The 14,103-nt window shown below is 43.4% G+C and overlaps 1 protein-coding gene across 2 annotated transcripts in view; it reads left to right on the forward strand.

Annotated features, from left to right (window-relative positions):
* Positions 1-239: 239 nt before the first annotated feature.
* The window catches only part of Eprs1 (glutamyl-prolyl-tRNA synthetase 1), a 69,047-nt gene continuing 55,183 nt past the window's right edge, over positions 240-14,103 (forward strand). For both annotated transcript variants that reach the window (XM_031337924.1, XM_031337934.1), the window contains exons 1-6: positions 240-442; positions 4,968-5,052; positions 6,034-6,133; positions 7,406-7,562; positions 9,281-9,420; positions 11,425-11,519. In XM_031337924.1, coding sequence (XP_031193784.1) covers positions 397-442; positions 4,968-5,052; positions 6,034-6,133; positions 7,406-7,562; positions 9,281-9,420; positions 11,425-11,519 — 623 coding nt within the window. In that variant the 5' untranslated portion in view covers positions 240-396. The remainder of the gene's footprint in view (positions 443-4,967; positions 5,053-6,033; positions 6,134-7,405; positions 7,563-9,280; positions 9,421-11,424; positions 11,520-14,103) is intronic.

Below are 14,103 nucleotides of genomic sequence, written 5' to 3' on the forward strand. Positions count from 1 at the left end.
CTGCCAAGTGGCAAGTGGAGCGTGCGGTTGAAGGAGGAGGCGGCGCACCGTGATTGCGATCAATCGCGTCCCCCGGACGTCAGCGTCCGCCGGCCGGGGGACCGAAGAAAGGCTTGAGCGTCGTGGGCGCGCTGTGATGACGCACCAGGCAGCCGGCCTTGACCTGAGCAGTTGTGGCGCGTGAGCGGGGCGGAGCGAAGGCCGGCTCGGGGGACGCATATTTATGACGTCCGCAGCGTGCGCGCTGACACTAAGGACGCGACCCGTGGGGTGGAGTCAAGGCTGCGGTGCCTTCGGTCGCGCGCCCACGTTGCATCTCCTCGCTTCACTCCGAAGCCCGTGTTACGTTCGCCGCGGGGAAAGGCAGCCAGACGAGTAGACCGCAGCTCCTGGGAGATGGCGGCGCTGTGCCTCACGGTGAACGCCGGAAACCCGCCGCTGGGTAAGGGCGCCGCCGACCTGCGAGGGTTGCATCAGCCCGAGGGTGCAGGGCAGGCGCCGCGGCGGTCACGCTGCGGGAGACTCACGCCCCGGGACGGGCCTGCTCTGCGGGGAGCCCAGCCCCGCGTGGCCCCGGCCCCGGCCCCGGCCCGCTCAGGGCGCCGTCTGCCGAGGCCGTCCCGCCGTCCCGGGAGCGGGGGGACAGGACGGGAGCGCTGGCGGGGAGACGGGAGACTTCTTGCAGATGCGACTCTGCCCGGGTCCCAAGCGGTTTTTGAAGTGGAATCAGAAACCCAACTGTCTGCCTGACGCATCCCCGTCTCCCAGTTCTCATCAGGAACCTCCTATCCCCCACCTCTCCGAGAAGATCTGAATTCACGTGCCCCACTTTCCCTTAGGTTGTGGAGTTAAAGGGAACAAGGTAGACTTCGCTGTCAGCACTTGGAGTTTTTACTGAGGCTGCATTTGCTTGTGGTCCAAGGCTGTAATTACGGAAAGCCGTAGGAACGCTGTGGACTGATAGGACTCGCTGTTTTACTACACACCCTGTGGACGTAGTAAAGGCCTAGTAAACGTCATCTTAGGTACCATTTGGAATTGATTTTTCAAAGTGGCTGACGCTATTGCTAGATAGTTTTAAGATGTCTGCCTTTTCATTTGGCAAAAATGAAACAACATAAAATCATTTGACCATGTAGACTTGGAAGTACTTTCAAATATTCAAAAAGTCAGCCTTTTGACTACATTGGCCATGTGGGGCTGATGAAATTCCTTGCAATCTCAACTTTGACAGCAGCCTGCGCCTATTGGAATGAAATGACATTTATTTATGTATTAGTGCGCTGGGATACAGCTCAGGGCACTTTGCATTGTTGGCAAGCACTTGACTGTGGAGCCGCACTCAAGCAGCCCTAAAAATAGAATGTAATATTCATTTGAAATGTTTTAAAATGATAACATTTTAGCATGTTAGTTCCAGTCCCTGTATGCTAACCTCACAACAAATCCATAAGCTCTAAAAAAGTAGACGTAGTTCTTGGTTTGAAAGGGCAGTAGACGCTGTTGACCTCGTGGCTAATCCTGGAGGCCTGAGTTCAGTCCTGGCTGCTGATTGCAGTCAAGGTTCCTTGGTTTGTTGAACGTTGTAAGGAAGGGGGAAGCTCCTCCGGTGCTGGTTGCCAGAATTCCGTGAGGCTACAGGAAAAGTTTTTTCACATTTTAGATGTTCAGTACATAGATAAACTATAGGGCTTAGGGGTATGCGTGTGTGAGGTTTTTTGTTTTTGTAAATACTGCCTTGAAAATCACTACAGGGGACCATGAGGTCTGTATCCTTAAGAACTCAGAACCAAATTCTGCTGCTATTCTGGAAGACAGTCTTAAATTTGGTTTGCATTTTGGACTCTAAGCCAGTTAGAGAATATATATTATTTTTCTGCTTGCACCTCTTTCTCTTATTTTTATTTTTTATTGTCTATTTAAATCAGATATATATTCTCTTTAAGTATTAAAATTGGATTAAATAGTTAGAAAAAAAACCATCACATTGTGAGGTTTTTATGTCTTTTGTGTGTGTGCGTGTGCTAAAATACTTTCAAAGTCATACATAGAACTTTTCCCTATCCTACTTAAGAACACAGAGCTTATTGGATGCTTCTGCATCCAGAATACTTCTTACATATCTCGTACAGGCAAGGACTCTCTCTACCTGACTTCATGCAGGAAGCGTAAGTTGACAGAATTCTGTGTAATGCACAGCCTCCTTTGTTGTTCTGAGGTGGATTGTTCCAGTAGTTCCCGGGATCTAGGAGGATCGTGCTTTATTGCCCTTTACTGTCCTATTTGCATGACTTCTTTCAATGTGGAATGATTTATTAGCTTGGTTTTAATAGCTTTGTCTCCTGAAGATGCCAAACCTCTTACTTATGTATTCCTTAATTGGGTTGTTAAATGTTTCCCAGTGGGTAGATTCAGGCTGTCCATCCTGGGCAGGGTGCTGTCCATCCTGGGCAGGGTGCAGTCATTCCTGCTGTACATTGCAGCCCATCAGTTGGTGTGTGAATGTATTTTGTCTGTCTGGTCTTGAACACTTACTAAAGTGCCACCTGCCTGTCATAGTGCTGTCGCCCCTGCCCCTGCCCCCAGATGTAGAGCTTTCCCTTTCAGCCAAAGGCATTTTATGTTTTCATGAATTTATTTATTCACTTTATATCCCAATAGAAGTCCCCCTCCCTCCTCTCCTTCCGGCCCCTCCCTCATACCCGCCCCCCCCCACTCCCCTCTTCTCTTCTTTTGAGAGAAGGGAAGCCCCCTATGATCCAGACAAGTGTCCAGGCTAGGGGGAGGGGAGGCAGAGTCAGAGACGACAGCCTCCAGCTGTCAGGAGAGCCATATGGAGACCAAGCTGCACATCTGCTGCGTGTGTGTAGAGGGCAACCAAAGGCATTTTAACTGAAGGAACTTAGAACCGCGCAAACCTCTCTCTCTTCATGAACACCTCATTAGTTTCAGCTTCCGTTGTTGTATCCTGCCTATCTTTAAAGTGTGTGACCTTGCAATTTGACATTTCCTCTTACATGTATCAACATTTCTCTTATGTTACATTCATAACAAAATATATGTGAAATATTTCATTTCCTATTTAAAACTAATTTTGAGAGTTAGTTGACTTGGAACTTGGCATATATGTAAGTTCACCAATAGTAATTGTATGCTTTAATATCTAGTGGCATATATGTACAGACATATGTGATATATGCTTTAGTATCCAATGGCATATATACAGATATATGTGATATAATAAGCCTCCGTAACAATAATGCCGGATATTCCCATTACAGAAAACTCTCTCTGTCCCTGGCATCTGGTAGCCAGTTACCTGATTTTTGTTGTTTTGGTTTTGCTTTTAGGATTTTGTATACATTGATTCATGCCATATCTGTCTTTATATACACGAGATGGTGCTTTTGTGATTCATCTTGTTGCCTGCAACAATAGTTCATTCTTCTTTTTTTTTTTTAAGGTTTATTTATTTATTATATATAAGTATACTGTAGCTGTCTTCAGACACTCCAGAAGAGGGCGTCAGATCTCATTAAGGGTGGTTATGAGCCACCATGTGGTTGCTGGGATTTGAACTCAGGACCTTCGGAAGAGCAGTCAGTGCTCTTAACCTCTGAGCCATCTCTCCAGCCCTAGTTCATTCTTCTTATACACTAGACAGGACTCTCATTATGGATATATGACAAGATGTATCTCATTTACTTGGATTGTCTGGGTTTGTCCCTCCAAATTTGTGTCTGCTTTTTAAAAACATGTTAGCTTCAGAGAAATCCCTTGTCTTAGTCTGCTTTGTGCAGCTTTCCTACAGCACCACAGACAGGGTCACTTGTGATGGACAGAAGTTTCCTGACTCACAGCTCTGGAGACTGAAAAGCCCAAGACCAACAGGCCGGTCGTCATGGTAATCTTGCTGTGTCATAGATCCCTGAGGAATGGGAAGACAGAACAACGCCACCCCCTCCACCCGTATTAGTCCTTTCCTGAAGGCTCAGCTCCCCTTCACCTATTGCTGGTTATTGAACCTAGGGCCTCAAGCTGCTAGGCAAGCTTTGTTCTGTAGGTTTCAGAAATGGCCTTGAACTCCTGATGTTCCTGCTCAAGCTTCCAGGGTTCTGGGAATACAGGCATCATGCTTGACTCTATTAGGACCCGTTCTTAATGCTGGGACCAGAGCAGCTAAATTTCAACATACATTTTAACAGGGACAGACCTGCAAATCGTAGTCAACACAACTTAGTGATCCAAACACTCGAGTCAGCACCCTTGTTTTCTGTTATGATCTTTGCAAGAGCATTGTGCTTTCTTAGATAGGGCCTTGGTCCCAGTAGCGCATAGAATTTCCATAGACACGAGTGTCTGCTAGTTTTCCATCTTAACCAAATTAAGGGACACAGACAGGGCTGGTGAATTTACTCACTGTGTTAGGTGCTGAAAGACAGCATTACAAGGTGTTTTAGAGTTGGAGAGTTGAACCATTTGACCTGCATTCACATGCTGACTGCTGTGTGTTTAGCCAAGGGGACCGAGCTTGCTCTTTAACTCTGTATGCCTCAGCTTCCTCTCTGTCATGGGTAGCTGCCTCTTGAGGTTGCTAGAGAGATTAAAAGTTGTGTGACTGTCAAGCTTTCAGCATAGTACATAACATATTGTATTGCAATACAAATGCCACTATTCTAATTTCTTATCCTCTTCTAGAGGAGGGAAGGAATTTAGTGTCACTAAGTGGAAGCTGAACACAGTTACAACCCCTTTGACTATACTAGCAACAGAGTCTGATGTGTTACTTCTCTCTAAAACCCAAGATTGGACTTTATGGTGGGCTGGAGTTGGGTGGGGGGAGGGGTGTCACCTCTTGTCAGAACTTAACATTGGATTGTCGATTCATCCTTATTGCTCTGTGACTCAGGTTATAAATACTATCTTCATTTTGAAGAGAAATAAATCTTTCATGCTGTCATTTTTAGAAGCTCTGCTGGCAGTGGAACATGTGAAAGGTGATGTCAGCATTTCTGTGGAAGAAGGGAAAGAGAATCTTCTTCGGGTTTCTGAGTAAGAGCTTACTTATATATACCTTTCTGTTCTGAACAGCATTTAAAAATACACAGCACTGAATTTCCTGGGCATATTGTACTTGCTAATTAGGTGAATTGTCCCTAGAAAGATGTTTCATTTTGTATGTGTGTGTGTGTGTGTGTGTGTGTGTGTGTGTGTGCGCGCGCACATGCATGTGGAAAGTCGAGATCTTCCCGCCTCAGCATCCTGAGTGCTATAATTACAGAGCTGTACTGCCACGCCAGGCTGATAACTGTCCTTAAGGTTAAAGGGAAAATTGGGGCTGGGATGTAGCTAAGGCTGGTCTCAGATATGTCAGACCCTATCTCAAAAAATGGAACAGCCTGTCGGGCAGTGGTGGCGCACGCCTTTAATCCCAGCACTTGGGAGGCTGAGGCAGGTGGATTTCTGAGTTCGAGGCCAGCCTGGTCTGCAGAGTGAGTTCCAGGACAGCCAGGGCTACACAGAGAAACCCTGTCTTGAAAAAAAAAAAAATGGAACAGCCTGTGAGTTAGCTCAGTGGCTAAAAGTCTGTTTCCAAATCTGATGTACTGAGTTCAGTTGTCAGTATCCACACGTTAGAAGGAGAGACCCAACCTGTCCTTTAACAAGTTGTCCTCTGACTCCACATGCAAGCTGTGTTATGCTTGCGCTCAAAATAAATATATATAATTAAAAATAAACTTGTCCTCGATATAAACATATAAAATACAAGATAAATAAATATAGTTAAAAATGCTAAAGAAACAAAAACCTAAAGGATGAAGTATCATATAGAAAAATCTACTCTGAAATAAATTAAATTTAGGTGGATATTTTAGAACATAAGTGGAATTTGATTGAAACAGTACAATTAATTTAACATTTTTTTTTATTATGGTAGAAAAAATGGTAAATGTTAAGGTTTCCATTTCTGCATTTGTGACTCTTAAGACTTTTACCAAAGCAACCATAATTTACATAATGCTTAAATTCTAGGAGTGTGGTGTTCACTGACGTAAATTCAATCCTGCGCTACTTGGCTAGAATCGCAACTACATCTGGGCTGTATGGGACTAACCTGATGGAGCACACTGAGGTAAGCAAGGAGCATTTATTTTCCTCTGTGTTTTGTCTTGTGCTTTCTCTGGGAACACTGATGTCCTACTGTGTATTGACATGTGATACTAGTCTTTAGAAGGATATGAACAGTGGCTAATAATCATAGGCCCAAGGAAAGGAATGCTTGTGCTTGGTCCGCTTTTTAAAGCAGAGACCGCCCTTTTCTATATGGCCAGGCTAGTCTGTCAACGTGTGTCCTGTGCTGCTGGTCCATTGCATGTTTATTGTCAGAAAGATAAGCTGGAAGAGTAGCTCAAGTAGACTTTTTGTGTTGGCATGCACTGGCCGTGCGTGGGATCCCAGCACTGAAAGGAACAAACTTCAGCTCCTAGGTTCACGGTCTCTGTCCTTTTAGGGTTCACGGTCTCCATCCAACCAAGTCTGCTGGGCCAGTTAGTGCTGCCTTCGCCCTCCTGGCTTGTGAGCATTTCATAATCAGACTGTGCTGCTCAGCTCCTGCCGCTCAGCTTTCACAATGCAGCAGGCCTAGAAAATGAAGAGCTTTGTGCAGGCTCGTGCACACACACACACACACACACACACACACACAAACACGTTTGGAAGCTCGTTTGCTTTCTTACATTAATGATTAATCACAGCAGTAACAGGTCAACTTTCAAAGCTACTTTGTAGATGCATTGTCTTCTCCTGTTCTAACTAATTATAGTTTACCCTAATTTTTGTAAATCTCATACAGTTAAAAAAAATAAACAATAACTTTTCTTTTTCATTGTTGTTTTTTGGGGGGTGAGGGTGGTTAAGGTCTCACTGTATATAGCCCAGGCTAGTGTCTATACTTTATCTTCTTGCCCTGCCAGGTTACAGCCATGTGCCAACACACTGAGCAGAAAATAGATTTTAATTATTGACTTTTAAATATCTTCCAATGGATTAATCTGTCTGTTTAGGCATCGTAGTTAGTCCTTCTGACTGTCAGTTATCAAGCAGTTTTCTTGTTTTTCCCCCAATATTACCTTTTGTGTACCTGTTTTTTTTTTTTTAAAAAAAAAAAAAAAAAGGAAATCATAGAGAAATAAATAAACTGTAGAGAGAGCATTTATTTAAGTGACATTAGATCTAGATTAGCAGAATTAAACCGGTGGACTGGTAAATTGTCTAATTTCAAGTAAGAACATTTTTGTTCTAGCTGAGGAAGCCAAGTACTTTGTGGCCCCATTAACTCTGTGTGACCATTTTGTTTGGAAGCCTGAGCTCCGGGGTTCATTCTTTTCCTGTCTTTTGTCCACAGATTGATCATTGGTTGGAGTTCAGTGCAACAAAGTTGTCTTCGTGTGATGTGCTGACTTCTGCAGTCAACGAGCTTAATCATTGCCTGTCTCTGAGAACATACCTAGTTGGGAACTCCTTGACCTTAGCAGATTTATGTGTTTGGGCCACCCTAAAAGGTATCAACAGCTCCTCTTAAAATACTGATGTTTTAGTGTTTAGAGTGGTTGTTGTTTGGGGTGGGGTGGGGGTTAGTTTTTGGGATGGGGCTGGCCTCAAACTCTTAGGCTCAAGCAGCCCTTCTGCCTCAGTCTCCCAGGTGGCTGGGACGCTGCAGATGCAGAGTGGTGCCCGTTCTTTTTTGGTCATTTACTACTGTGCTGGATGAAAAGTGAGCATACATACATACATGAAGTGTGTGCATACATACATACATGAAGTGTGTGCATACATACATACATGAAATGTGTGCACAGGCAGTGAATAAATGAGGACTTTCTTACTGGGTGTGGTGTGTCTGGCTTTCTTGTTCGTGGTCACAGGCATCCTGTGTTCTCTGTTGGCCCTGGAAGTCGACTCTTTCCTTGACTCCTCTTGCCTTTGGTGTTGTCATGCCTACTAAAGAGATCCTCATCCCACTTAGCCCTGCTGCCTAAGTGACTGCCTTTCTCTCAACCTTTGTGTCCAGCTTGGGATTGTGAGGGACAGATTAGTGAGTGAGGCACTTGGAGTGTTATTTTGGTGGGCCCCTTTTTTCCTCCTGTACAATTAATTTACAACAGATGTGATAATGTTTTTAACAACATGGGGAACTTGAAAACAAAACAAGAAAAAAACTTCATGAGATATGATTGATCTGTAAAATCTGTATTTAAAGTTTATAGTTTGAAATGTTTTGACATATTTATAGTTGTAGTATTTTCACCACAGACAAGCTTGAGTATATGCAACACACTCAAAATGTGCAGAAATCTACAGATTGCAGGAATCTCAGTTTGATGGAGAGGCAGGAGTTTGCGGGAAAGGTGCACTTACAGAAGAGGTTGAAACCGCAGTCAGCCATGTACTTTAGATTTTATGGAGGCAAATATGTAAGTCGGTAACTTTGGAGTAAAGTTACATAGCTTTTTATGACATGAGATCACTGAAGTCACAAGGCCAAAAGAGAGGCAGCCTTTTAAAATATAATTTTGACTGTGTAGCTTCTATCTGATTGGTGGTTATATAGAGAGCTATAGTTTTTTTAAAGGGTACTATATATGAGAAAGCATAGATCACTGAAGGTTACTTAAGATGATGTAGGCAGACGACTTGTTTTATGGAAGCCTTGGACCAGTAAAAAGCTTGAGTTGCATGAGTTGGCTAGCAGAATTCGAAGCCTGTGGCTTACTGTGAACATCATCATCTGTGTGTAGTTGGAATGGAGCTAAACAGTGTCCCTGTGTACTAGCAGAGTTACAAAGTGGGGAGGGAGTGGAGTCGGTGACCCCATAATTTACTGCTTCTTGGTTGCTTTAGCTTGTGTTGTTTTCTCTCGTTGGTCTACTGTTTAAGCACAGGTCTTACACTGGAGTGTGGTGGGAGGACAGGATCCAGGATTGAACTTGACTGTGTTTAGCTGGAGAATGTTTTAGCTGCTTTGTTCTGTTGTGTTTCGGAGACAGAACTAGGTACCCCAGGCCGGCCCGGCCTCCCGAGTGCTGGGAGGAAGGCGGAGCACTACCACACCTGGCCTCTAAGAAGCATGTCTTCTGTGACTTCTCAACATACACTGGACTATTAGGATTTCATTGCAGAAGCCCAACTGTAATCTAATTTCATTCACATAAGTTAGCTGTGGAACTTTGCTTTCGATTTGCTGATTTGGTAAAGATTTAAAAATTATCTTCACTTACAGGAAATGCTGCATGGCAGCAACACTTGAAACAGAACAAAGCTCTAGTCCACGTTAAACGCTGGTTTGGCTTTCTTGAGGCCCAGCAGGCCTTCCGCTCAGTTGGTACCAAGTGGGATGTCTCAGCAAACAAAGCTGCAGTGGTAAGCCTTTTGTAAGCCTTTACCTTTTTTTTTGCAATGCAACTGTATGTGTTTGTGAGGTACCCAAGAGCTGTGGGATCCATGTCGAGGTCAGAGGTCAGCTTAATGGGAGTCAGGTCTTTCTTCCCCTTGAAGGCTTACTGCATGCCTTCAAGCTTAGTAACAAGTGCTTTTACCTGCTGAGCCATCTCACTGTCCCTGGGTTTTTTTTTTTTGTTGTTGTTCTTGGTTTTGTTTTTATTTTAGTTGATGTTGAGATTCTGAAAAATTATTATTATTTTTTTTTTCTGGGGATGAAATATAGTCCAGCATCAGGGTGTTTGCTTGACATGATCAGGGCCTGGTACTGGATCTGTGGCCCTGCTTTAAAAAAAATTCAGAGAAGGTTCTTCCATTAAGAAAAGATCTTCGATCTTATTTTTGTTAAGTTTTAATATACCTTTAACTCTTCTGTATAAAAAAGCTCTGAACTTTATGGCTACAAGATTATGTCCCCAATGCATGTTCTTCATCCAAACTCCATATAATGAAAATTACATTTTCTATATTGTTTTTGTTGTTTTTTGGTGCTGGGGATGTCTCCTAGCAAGTGAAACCCCCAGTCACCTGTTTTATGACTGGACTTCCTACTTTATCCTGAGTCTTCACTGATTTTGAGCCATTGAGTTGTATCTCGGTAAGTTCTGTAGGAGGCTGGCACATACAGTTTAGTAGCAGAGGTGCTCCCTCCAGGTGACAAGTGTTCTCTTTTGATCTGCTTGGCTTACTAGGTATCCTGGTTGCCAACCGACCATAAGCTGGAGTCGTCAAGAAGGGGGCACCTCAGTTGAGAAAATGCTTCCATCGGATTCGCCTGTGGACAGTCCTCTGGGGCATTTTCTTAAATGATGGTTGCTATGGGAGAGCCCAGCCCACCTGCAGGTGCCACACTTTGGCAGACAACCCCAGCCTAAGCAGCTTAGCAAGCCACGAGAGCAGCCAGTGAGCAGCAGCGCTTCCCCATGGCCTTTGCTTCAGGTTCTGCCTCCAGGCTCTTGCTTGGAGTTTTGGTTTTTCTACCTTGACTTCCCTCAGTGGGCCATTACCTGGGTTATATAAACCAAATAAACTTATTTCCCCAAGTTACTTTAGATCATGGTCTGTGTCGCAGTACAGCAGCCAAACTAAGGCACTAGGCATGCACAGTGACATTTGACTCAGTGAAGGTTTTCTGGTGTAATAGAATTGTAAACACTGCTAGTTTGGGTGTAGAGGTCGTAGTTACTCAATTGATTTCACTAATACTTTACTCATCTTTCAGCATTTTTTCCATCTAATCCATCAACAAGTTCTATTATATTGAGAGATTTTCTTACTATTGTTGATTTTATTGAGGCCCCATTAACTCCTGCTTTATTAAATAAAAAAATTCTTCATGTGTGGGCGTTTTGTCTGCATGGCTTGTTTGGTGCTTGTGGGGGCAAAAAGAGTTTGCAGGGACTGGAGTTACACATGGTGTCAGCCTCTGTGGGGGTTCTAGGGATCCAACTCAGATCATCGGCAAGAGCAAAAAGTGGTCATGTCATTGTCACCAGGGACTTCCAAGCCATTAGATGGTCCCCTGTGTTTTGGATCCAGTCCATTTCAGCCTCTGTTCCCAGCACCCATTGATTTGACACCACTTTTCTCTTGCGCACCTTTGTGTCTCTCTCTTAAGTGGCTCCCTCCCCCCTCTAGTCTGGTACATTTCTACTTATTTTTCAAGATCCATCTTGGGTCCTACGTTCTGTTATGATTTTTTCTGGTGACATAGATCCTGCTTTGTAACTCTTTTAACTGAGCACCCTTATAGTGCCCCCTTTAAATGCCTCTACTAGCTGAGGTTTGGTTTTCTTCATGTTCCTCATATTTGGAGTCTTTAGAGAGTCTGGATGGTCTAGTCGTCATTCTGCTTATGACCAGTGTTTGGTAAATGACATAAACATTTAGCCATGCATGTTTTTCCTGTGTCTGCTTTGTTTTTAGGCACCTGACAAAAAACAAGATGTTGGGAAATTCGTCGAGCTTCCAGGTGCAGAGATGGGAAAGGTGACCGTCAGATTCCCCCCAGAGGCTAGTGGGTAAGGAACCGCCACTGCTTATAGCCAAGCACACTTAGTGAATGCGCGCTGCAGTTATAATTACTTCCTGTTCCTAAGCTCATCTAGAAGGAATCAGCTTTCAGGGTGGGAGCCAATCTAAAAAGCCTCAGTTTAATTATTTACGGCTTATGTTAATTTGTAGTTTTGGTTCATTAAGGCAATGGAGACAACATCTAAATTTCATTATAGAATTTTAAAAACAAATAAGAAAATATCCACAAATAGAAAATTTTAAATATAAATAAAAAAGTGTCCATATATAGAAAAGCTTGGGTTTTGCTTGTACTTTGAGGTTTTTGCAGCCTCTTTTCAGTAAGGATTTGTATTTATACCTACTCCTTTAGAGTAGATGTTACAGTAGGATTTATTTTTCTAAAATAAAGGAAAATTTGAAAAGCATATTTAGTTCTTTCCATTAATTTTTAGGTCTCCTAAACCTATTAACTAACACATACAGAAAATAGTATTTGACTGACTCAGGAGAGCCCACAGGCCCTGGCCTGCATTGCCTCAGCCTGAGTGGAGTCTCTGCCTGCGCATGTCAGGCATTCCATTCTCTCTGAAGCCCCCTAGTGAGGTTTGTAATAGAATCCTTCCAAAGGAACTAACACAAAAGCAACTCTCCCTGTTGCAGCCCTCCTCGTCAGCCTTGGGAGACCATCACACCGTCATTCTGGATGTGAGATGATCCTGCTTCCTACATTTAAGTCAGACCTTGCATTTTCATAATCAGATCTTGCTTTAATGGCAGATACTAACTCCTCATTTTCCATTTAATAGTTCTTTATTCATAGTTTTGTTACTAATGACATTTTGAGATTCTTCATTTTGGGATGGTGGGGCAAAGATGAGATCAAGTTTGATATACTGAAGTTTGCCTTGAACTCATTATGTAGCAAGGCTGGCTTTGAACTCATAATCTTGCTCCCACCCCCTGAGTGCTGGAATAACAGACCACCCCAGCCAGAACTCCATATTTTGTTTTGACATTGCTAAGTTTGTCCATTCAGACTGAATACCAGATAGAAGAAAATGAAAGGACCTAGAGAGATGGATTTTCCAGATGACCCGGGTTCAGTTCCCAGCACCTATATGACAGTTCATAATGACTGTAACTCCAATTCCAGGACATCTAATGTCCTCAGCTGGCCTCTGCAGGCACCAGGCACATAGACATACATACTAGCAAAACACCTATATACATAAATTTTATTTTACTATTTTTTTGTTGGTGTTTTGTTTTGTTTGGTTTGGTTTGGTTTTTTGAGACAAGGTTTCTCTGTGTAGCCCTGGCTGTCCTGTAACTCACTCTATAGACCAGGCTGGCCTTAAACTCAGAAATCCGCCTGCCTCTGCCTCCCAAGTGCTGGGATTAAAAAAAATTTTTATTATACATGTATGTAAGTATGTGTATGTTCACATTCTGCAGGCAGGTTCCCAAGGCATTGTGGCTGCTAGGAATTGAACTTGGATCATCTGTGAGAACACCAATCTTTCTATCTCCTAAAAATAATTTTTTAAAGAAAGAAATAAGAGAGAAACAGTAACTAAATAGCTACAGACTTAATCAATGAGGGATTGATTGATAGTTGGCAAAGTGAGATTTGCCATGAAAAACCCCTTACATGTTCACTTTCCACTATATATTAGATCCTTGGTATTTTGTTACTGTCTACTGTGACAGGCCATAGTTGTATTTTTAAGTAGTGACCTGGCAAAAGGTACTTTTATTTATTTATTTAAAGATTTATTTATTTATTTTATGTGAGTACACTGTCACTGTCTTCAGACACACCACAAGAGGGCATCAGACACCATTACAGATGGTTGTGAGCTACCATGTGGTTGCTGGGAATTGAACTCAGGATCTCTGGAAGAGCAGTCAGTACTCTTAACTGCTGAGCCATCTCTCTAGGCTGCAAAAGGTATTTTTAAAATCGAATGTATAGTGGTGCCATTCATCTTTTTTTAACCACTGTCATTCATTAAGATAGTCTCTTACAAGTGAACTTTAGAATAACAGACTTTGAGAGGTGCTCTGATGCTGTGTGGGTGGACCATGACCCAGCATCCTGTCTTGCTGAGCGTTCTTCCTTTTGTTCGCATCCTCAGATGCTGTGGAATCTCTTTTCTGTGAGCATGGAGTCAGAAGGCTTGGTGTTGCCTCCTTGCCTCTTGCTTATTCTTTTGATGTTTTATTTTGTTTTTGAGACAAGGTCTCATGTGTCCGAGGCCACTCTCAGACTGCTCTTGGACAGACTGCATTGCGGCGGGTGACCTCAGACTCCTGGTTCTCCTGCCTGTACTCCCATACAAGTGGGGGTATGGACGTGTGTCCTGTACTCATTTGATGCAGTGCTGGAATTGAACTCAGGGCTTCATGCATGCTAGGTACACTGTACCAACTGAGCTAGCCCCTAGCCCTCTTCTCTACTGTACCAACTGAGCTAGCCCCTAGCCCTCTTCTCTACTGTGCCAACTGAGCTAGCCCCTAGCCCTCTTCTCTACTGTGCCAACTGAGCTAGCCCTGTAACCCTCTTCTCTACTGTGCCAACTGAGCTAG

The sequence above is a fragment of the Mastomys coucha genome, unplaced genomic scaffold, assembly GCF_008632895.1.
Source record: "Mastomys coucha isolate ucsf_1 unplaced genomic scaffold, UCSF_Mcou_1 pScaffold1, whole genome shotgun sequence".
Taxonomy (NCBI): Eukaryota; Metazoa; Chordata; class Mammalia; order Rodentia; family Muridae; genus Mastomys; species Mastomys coucha.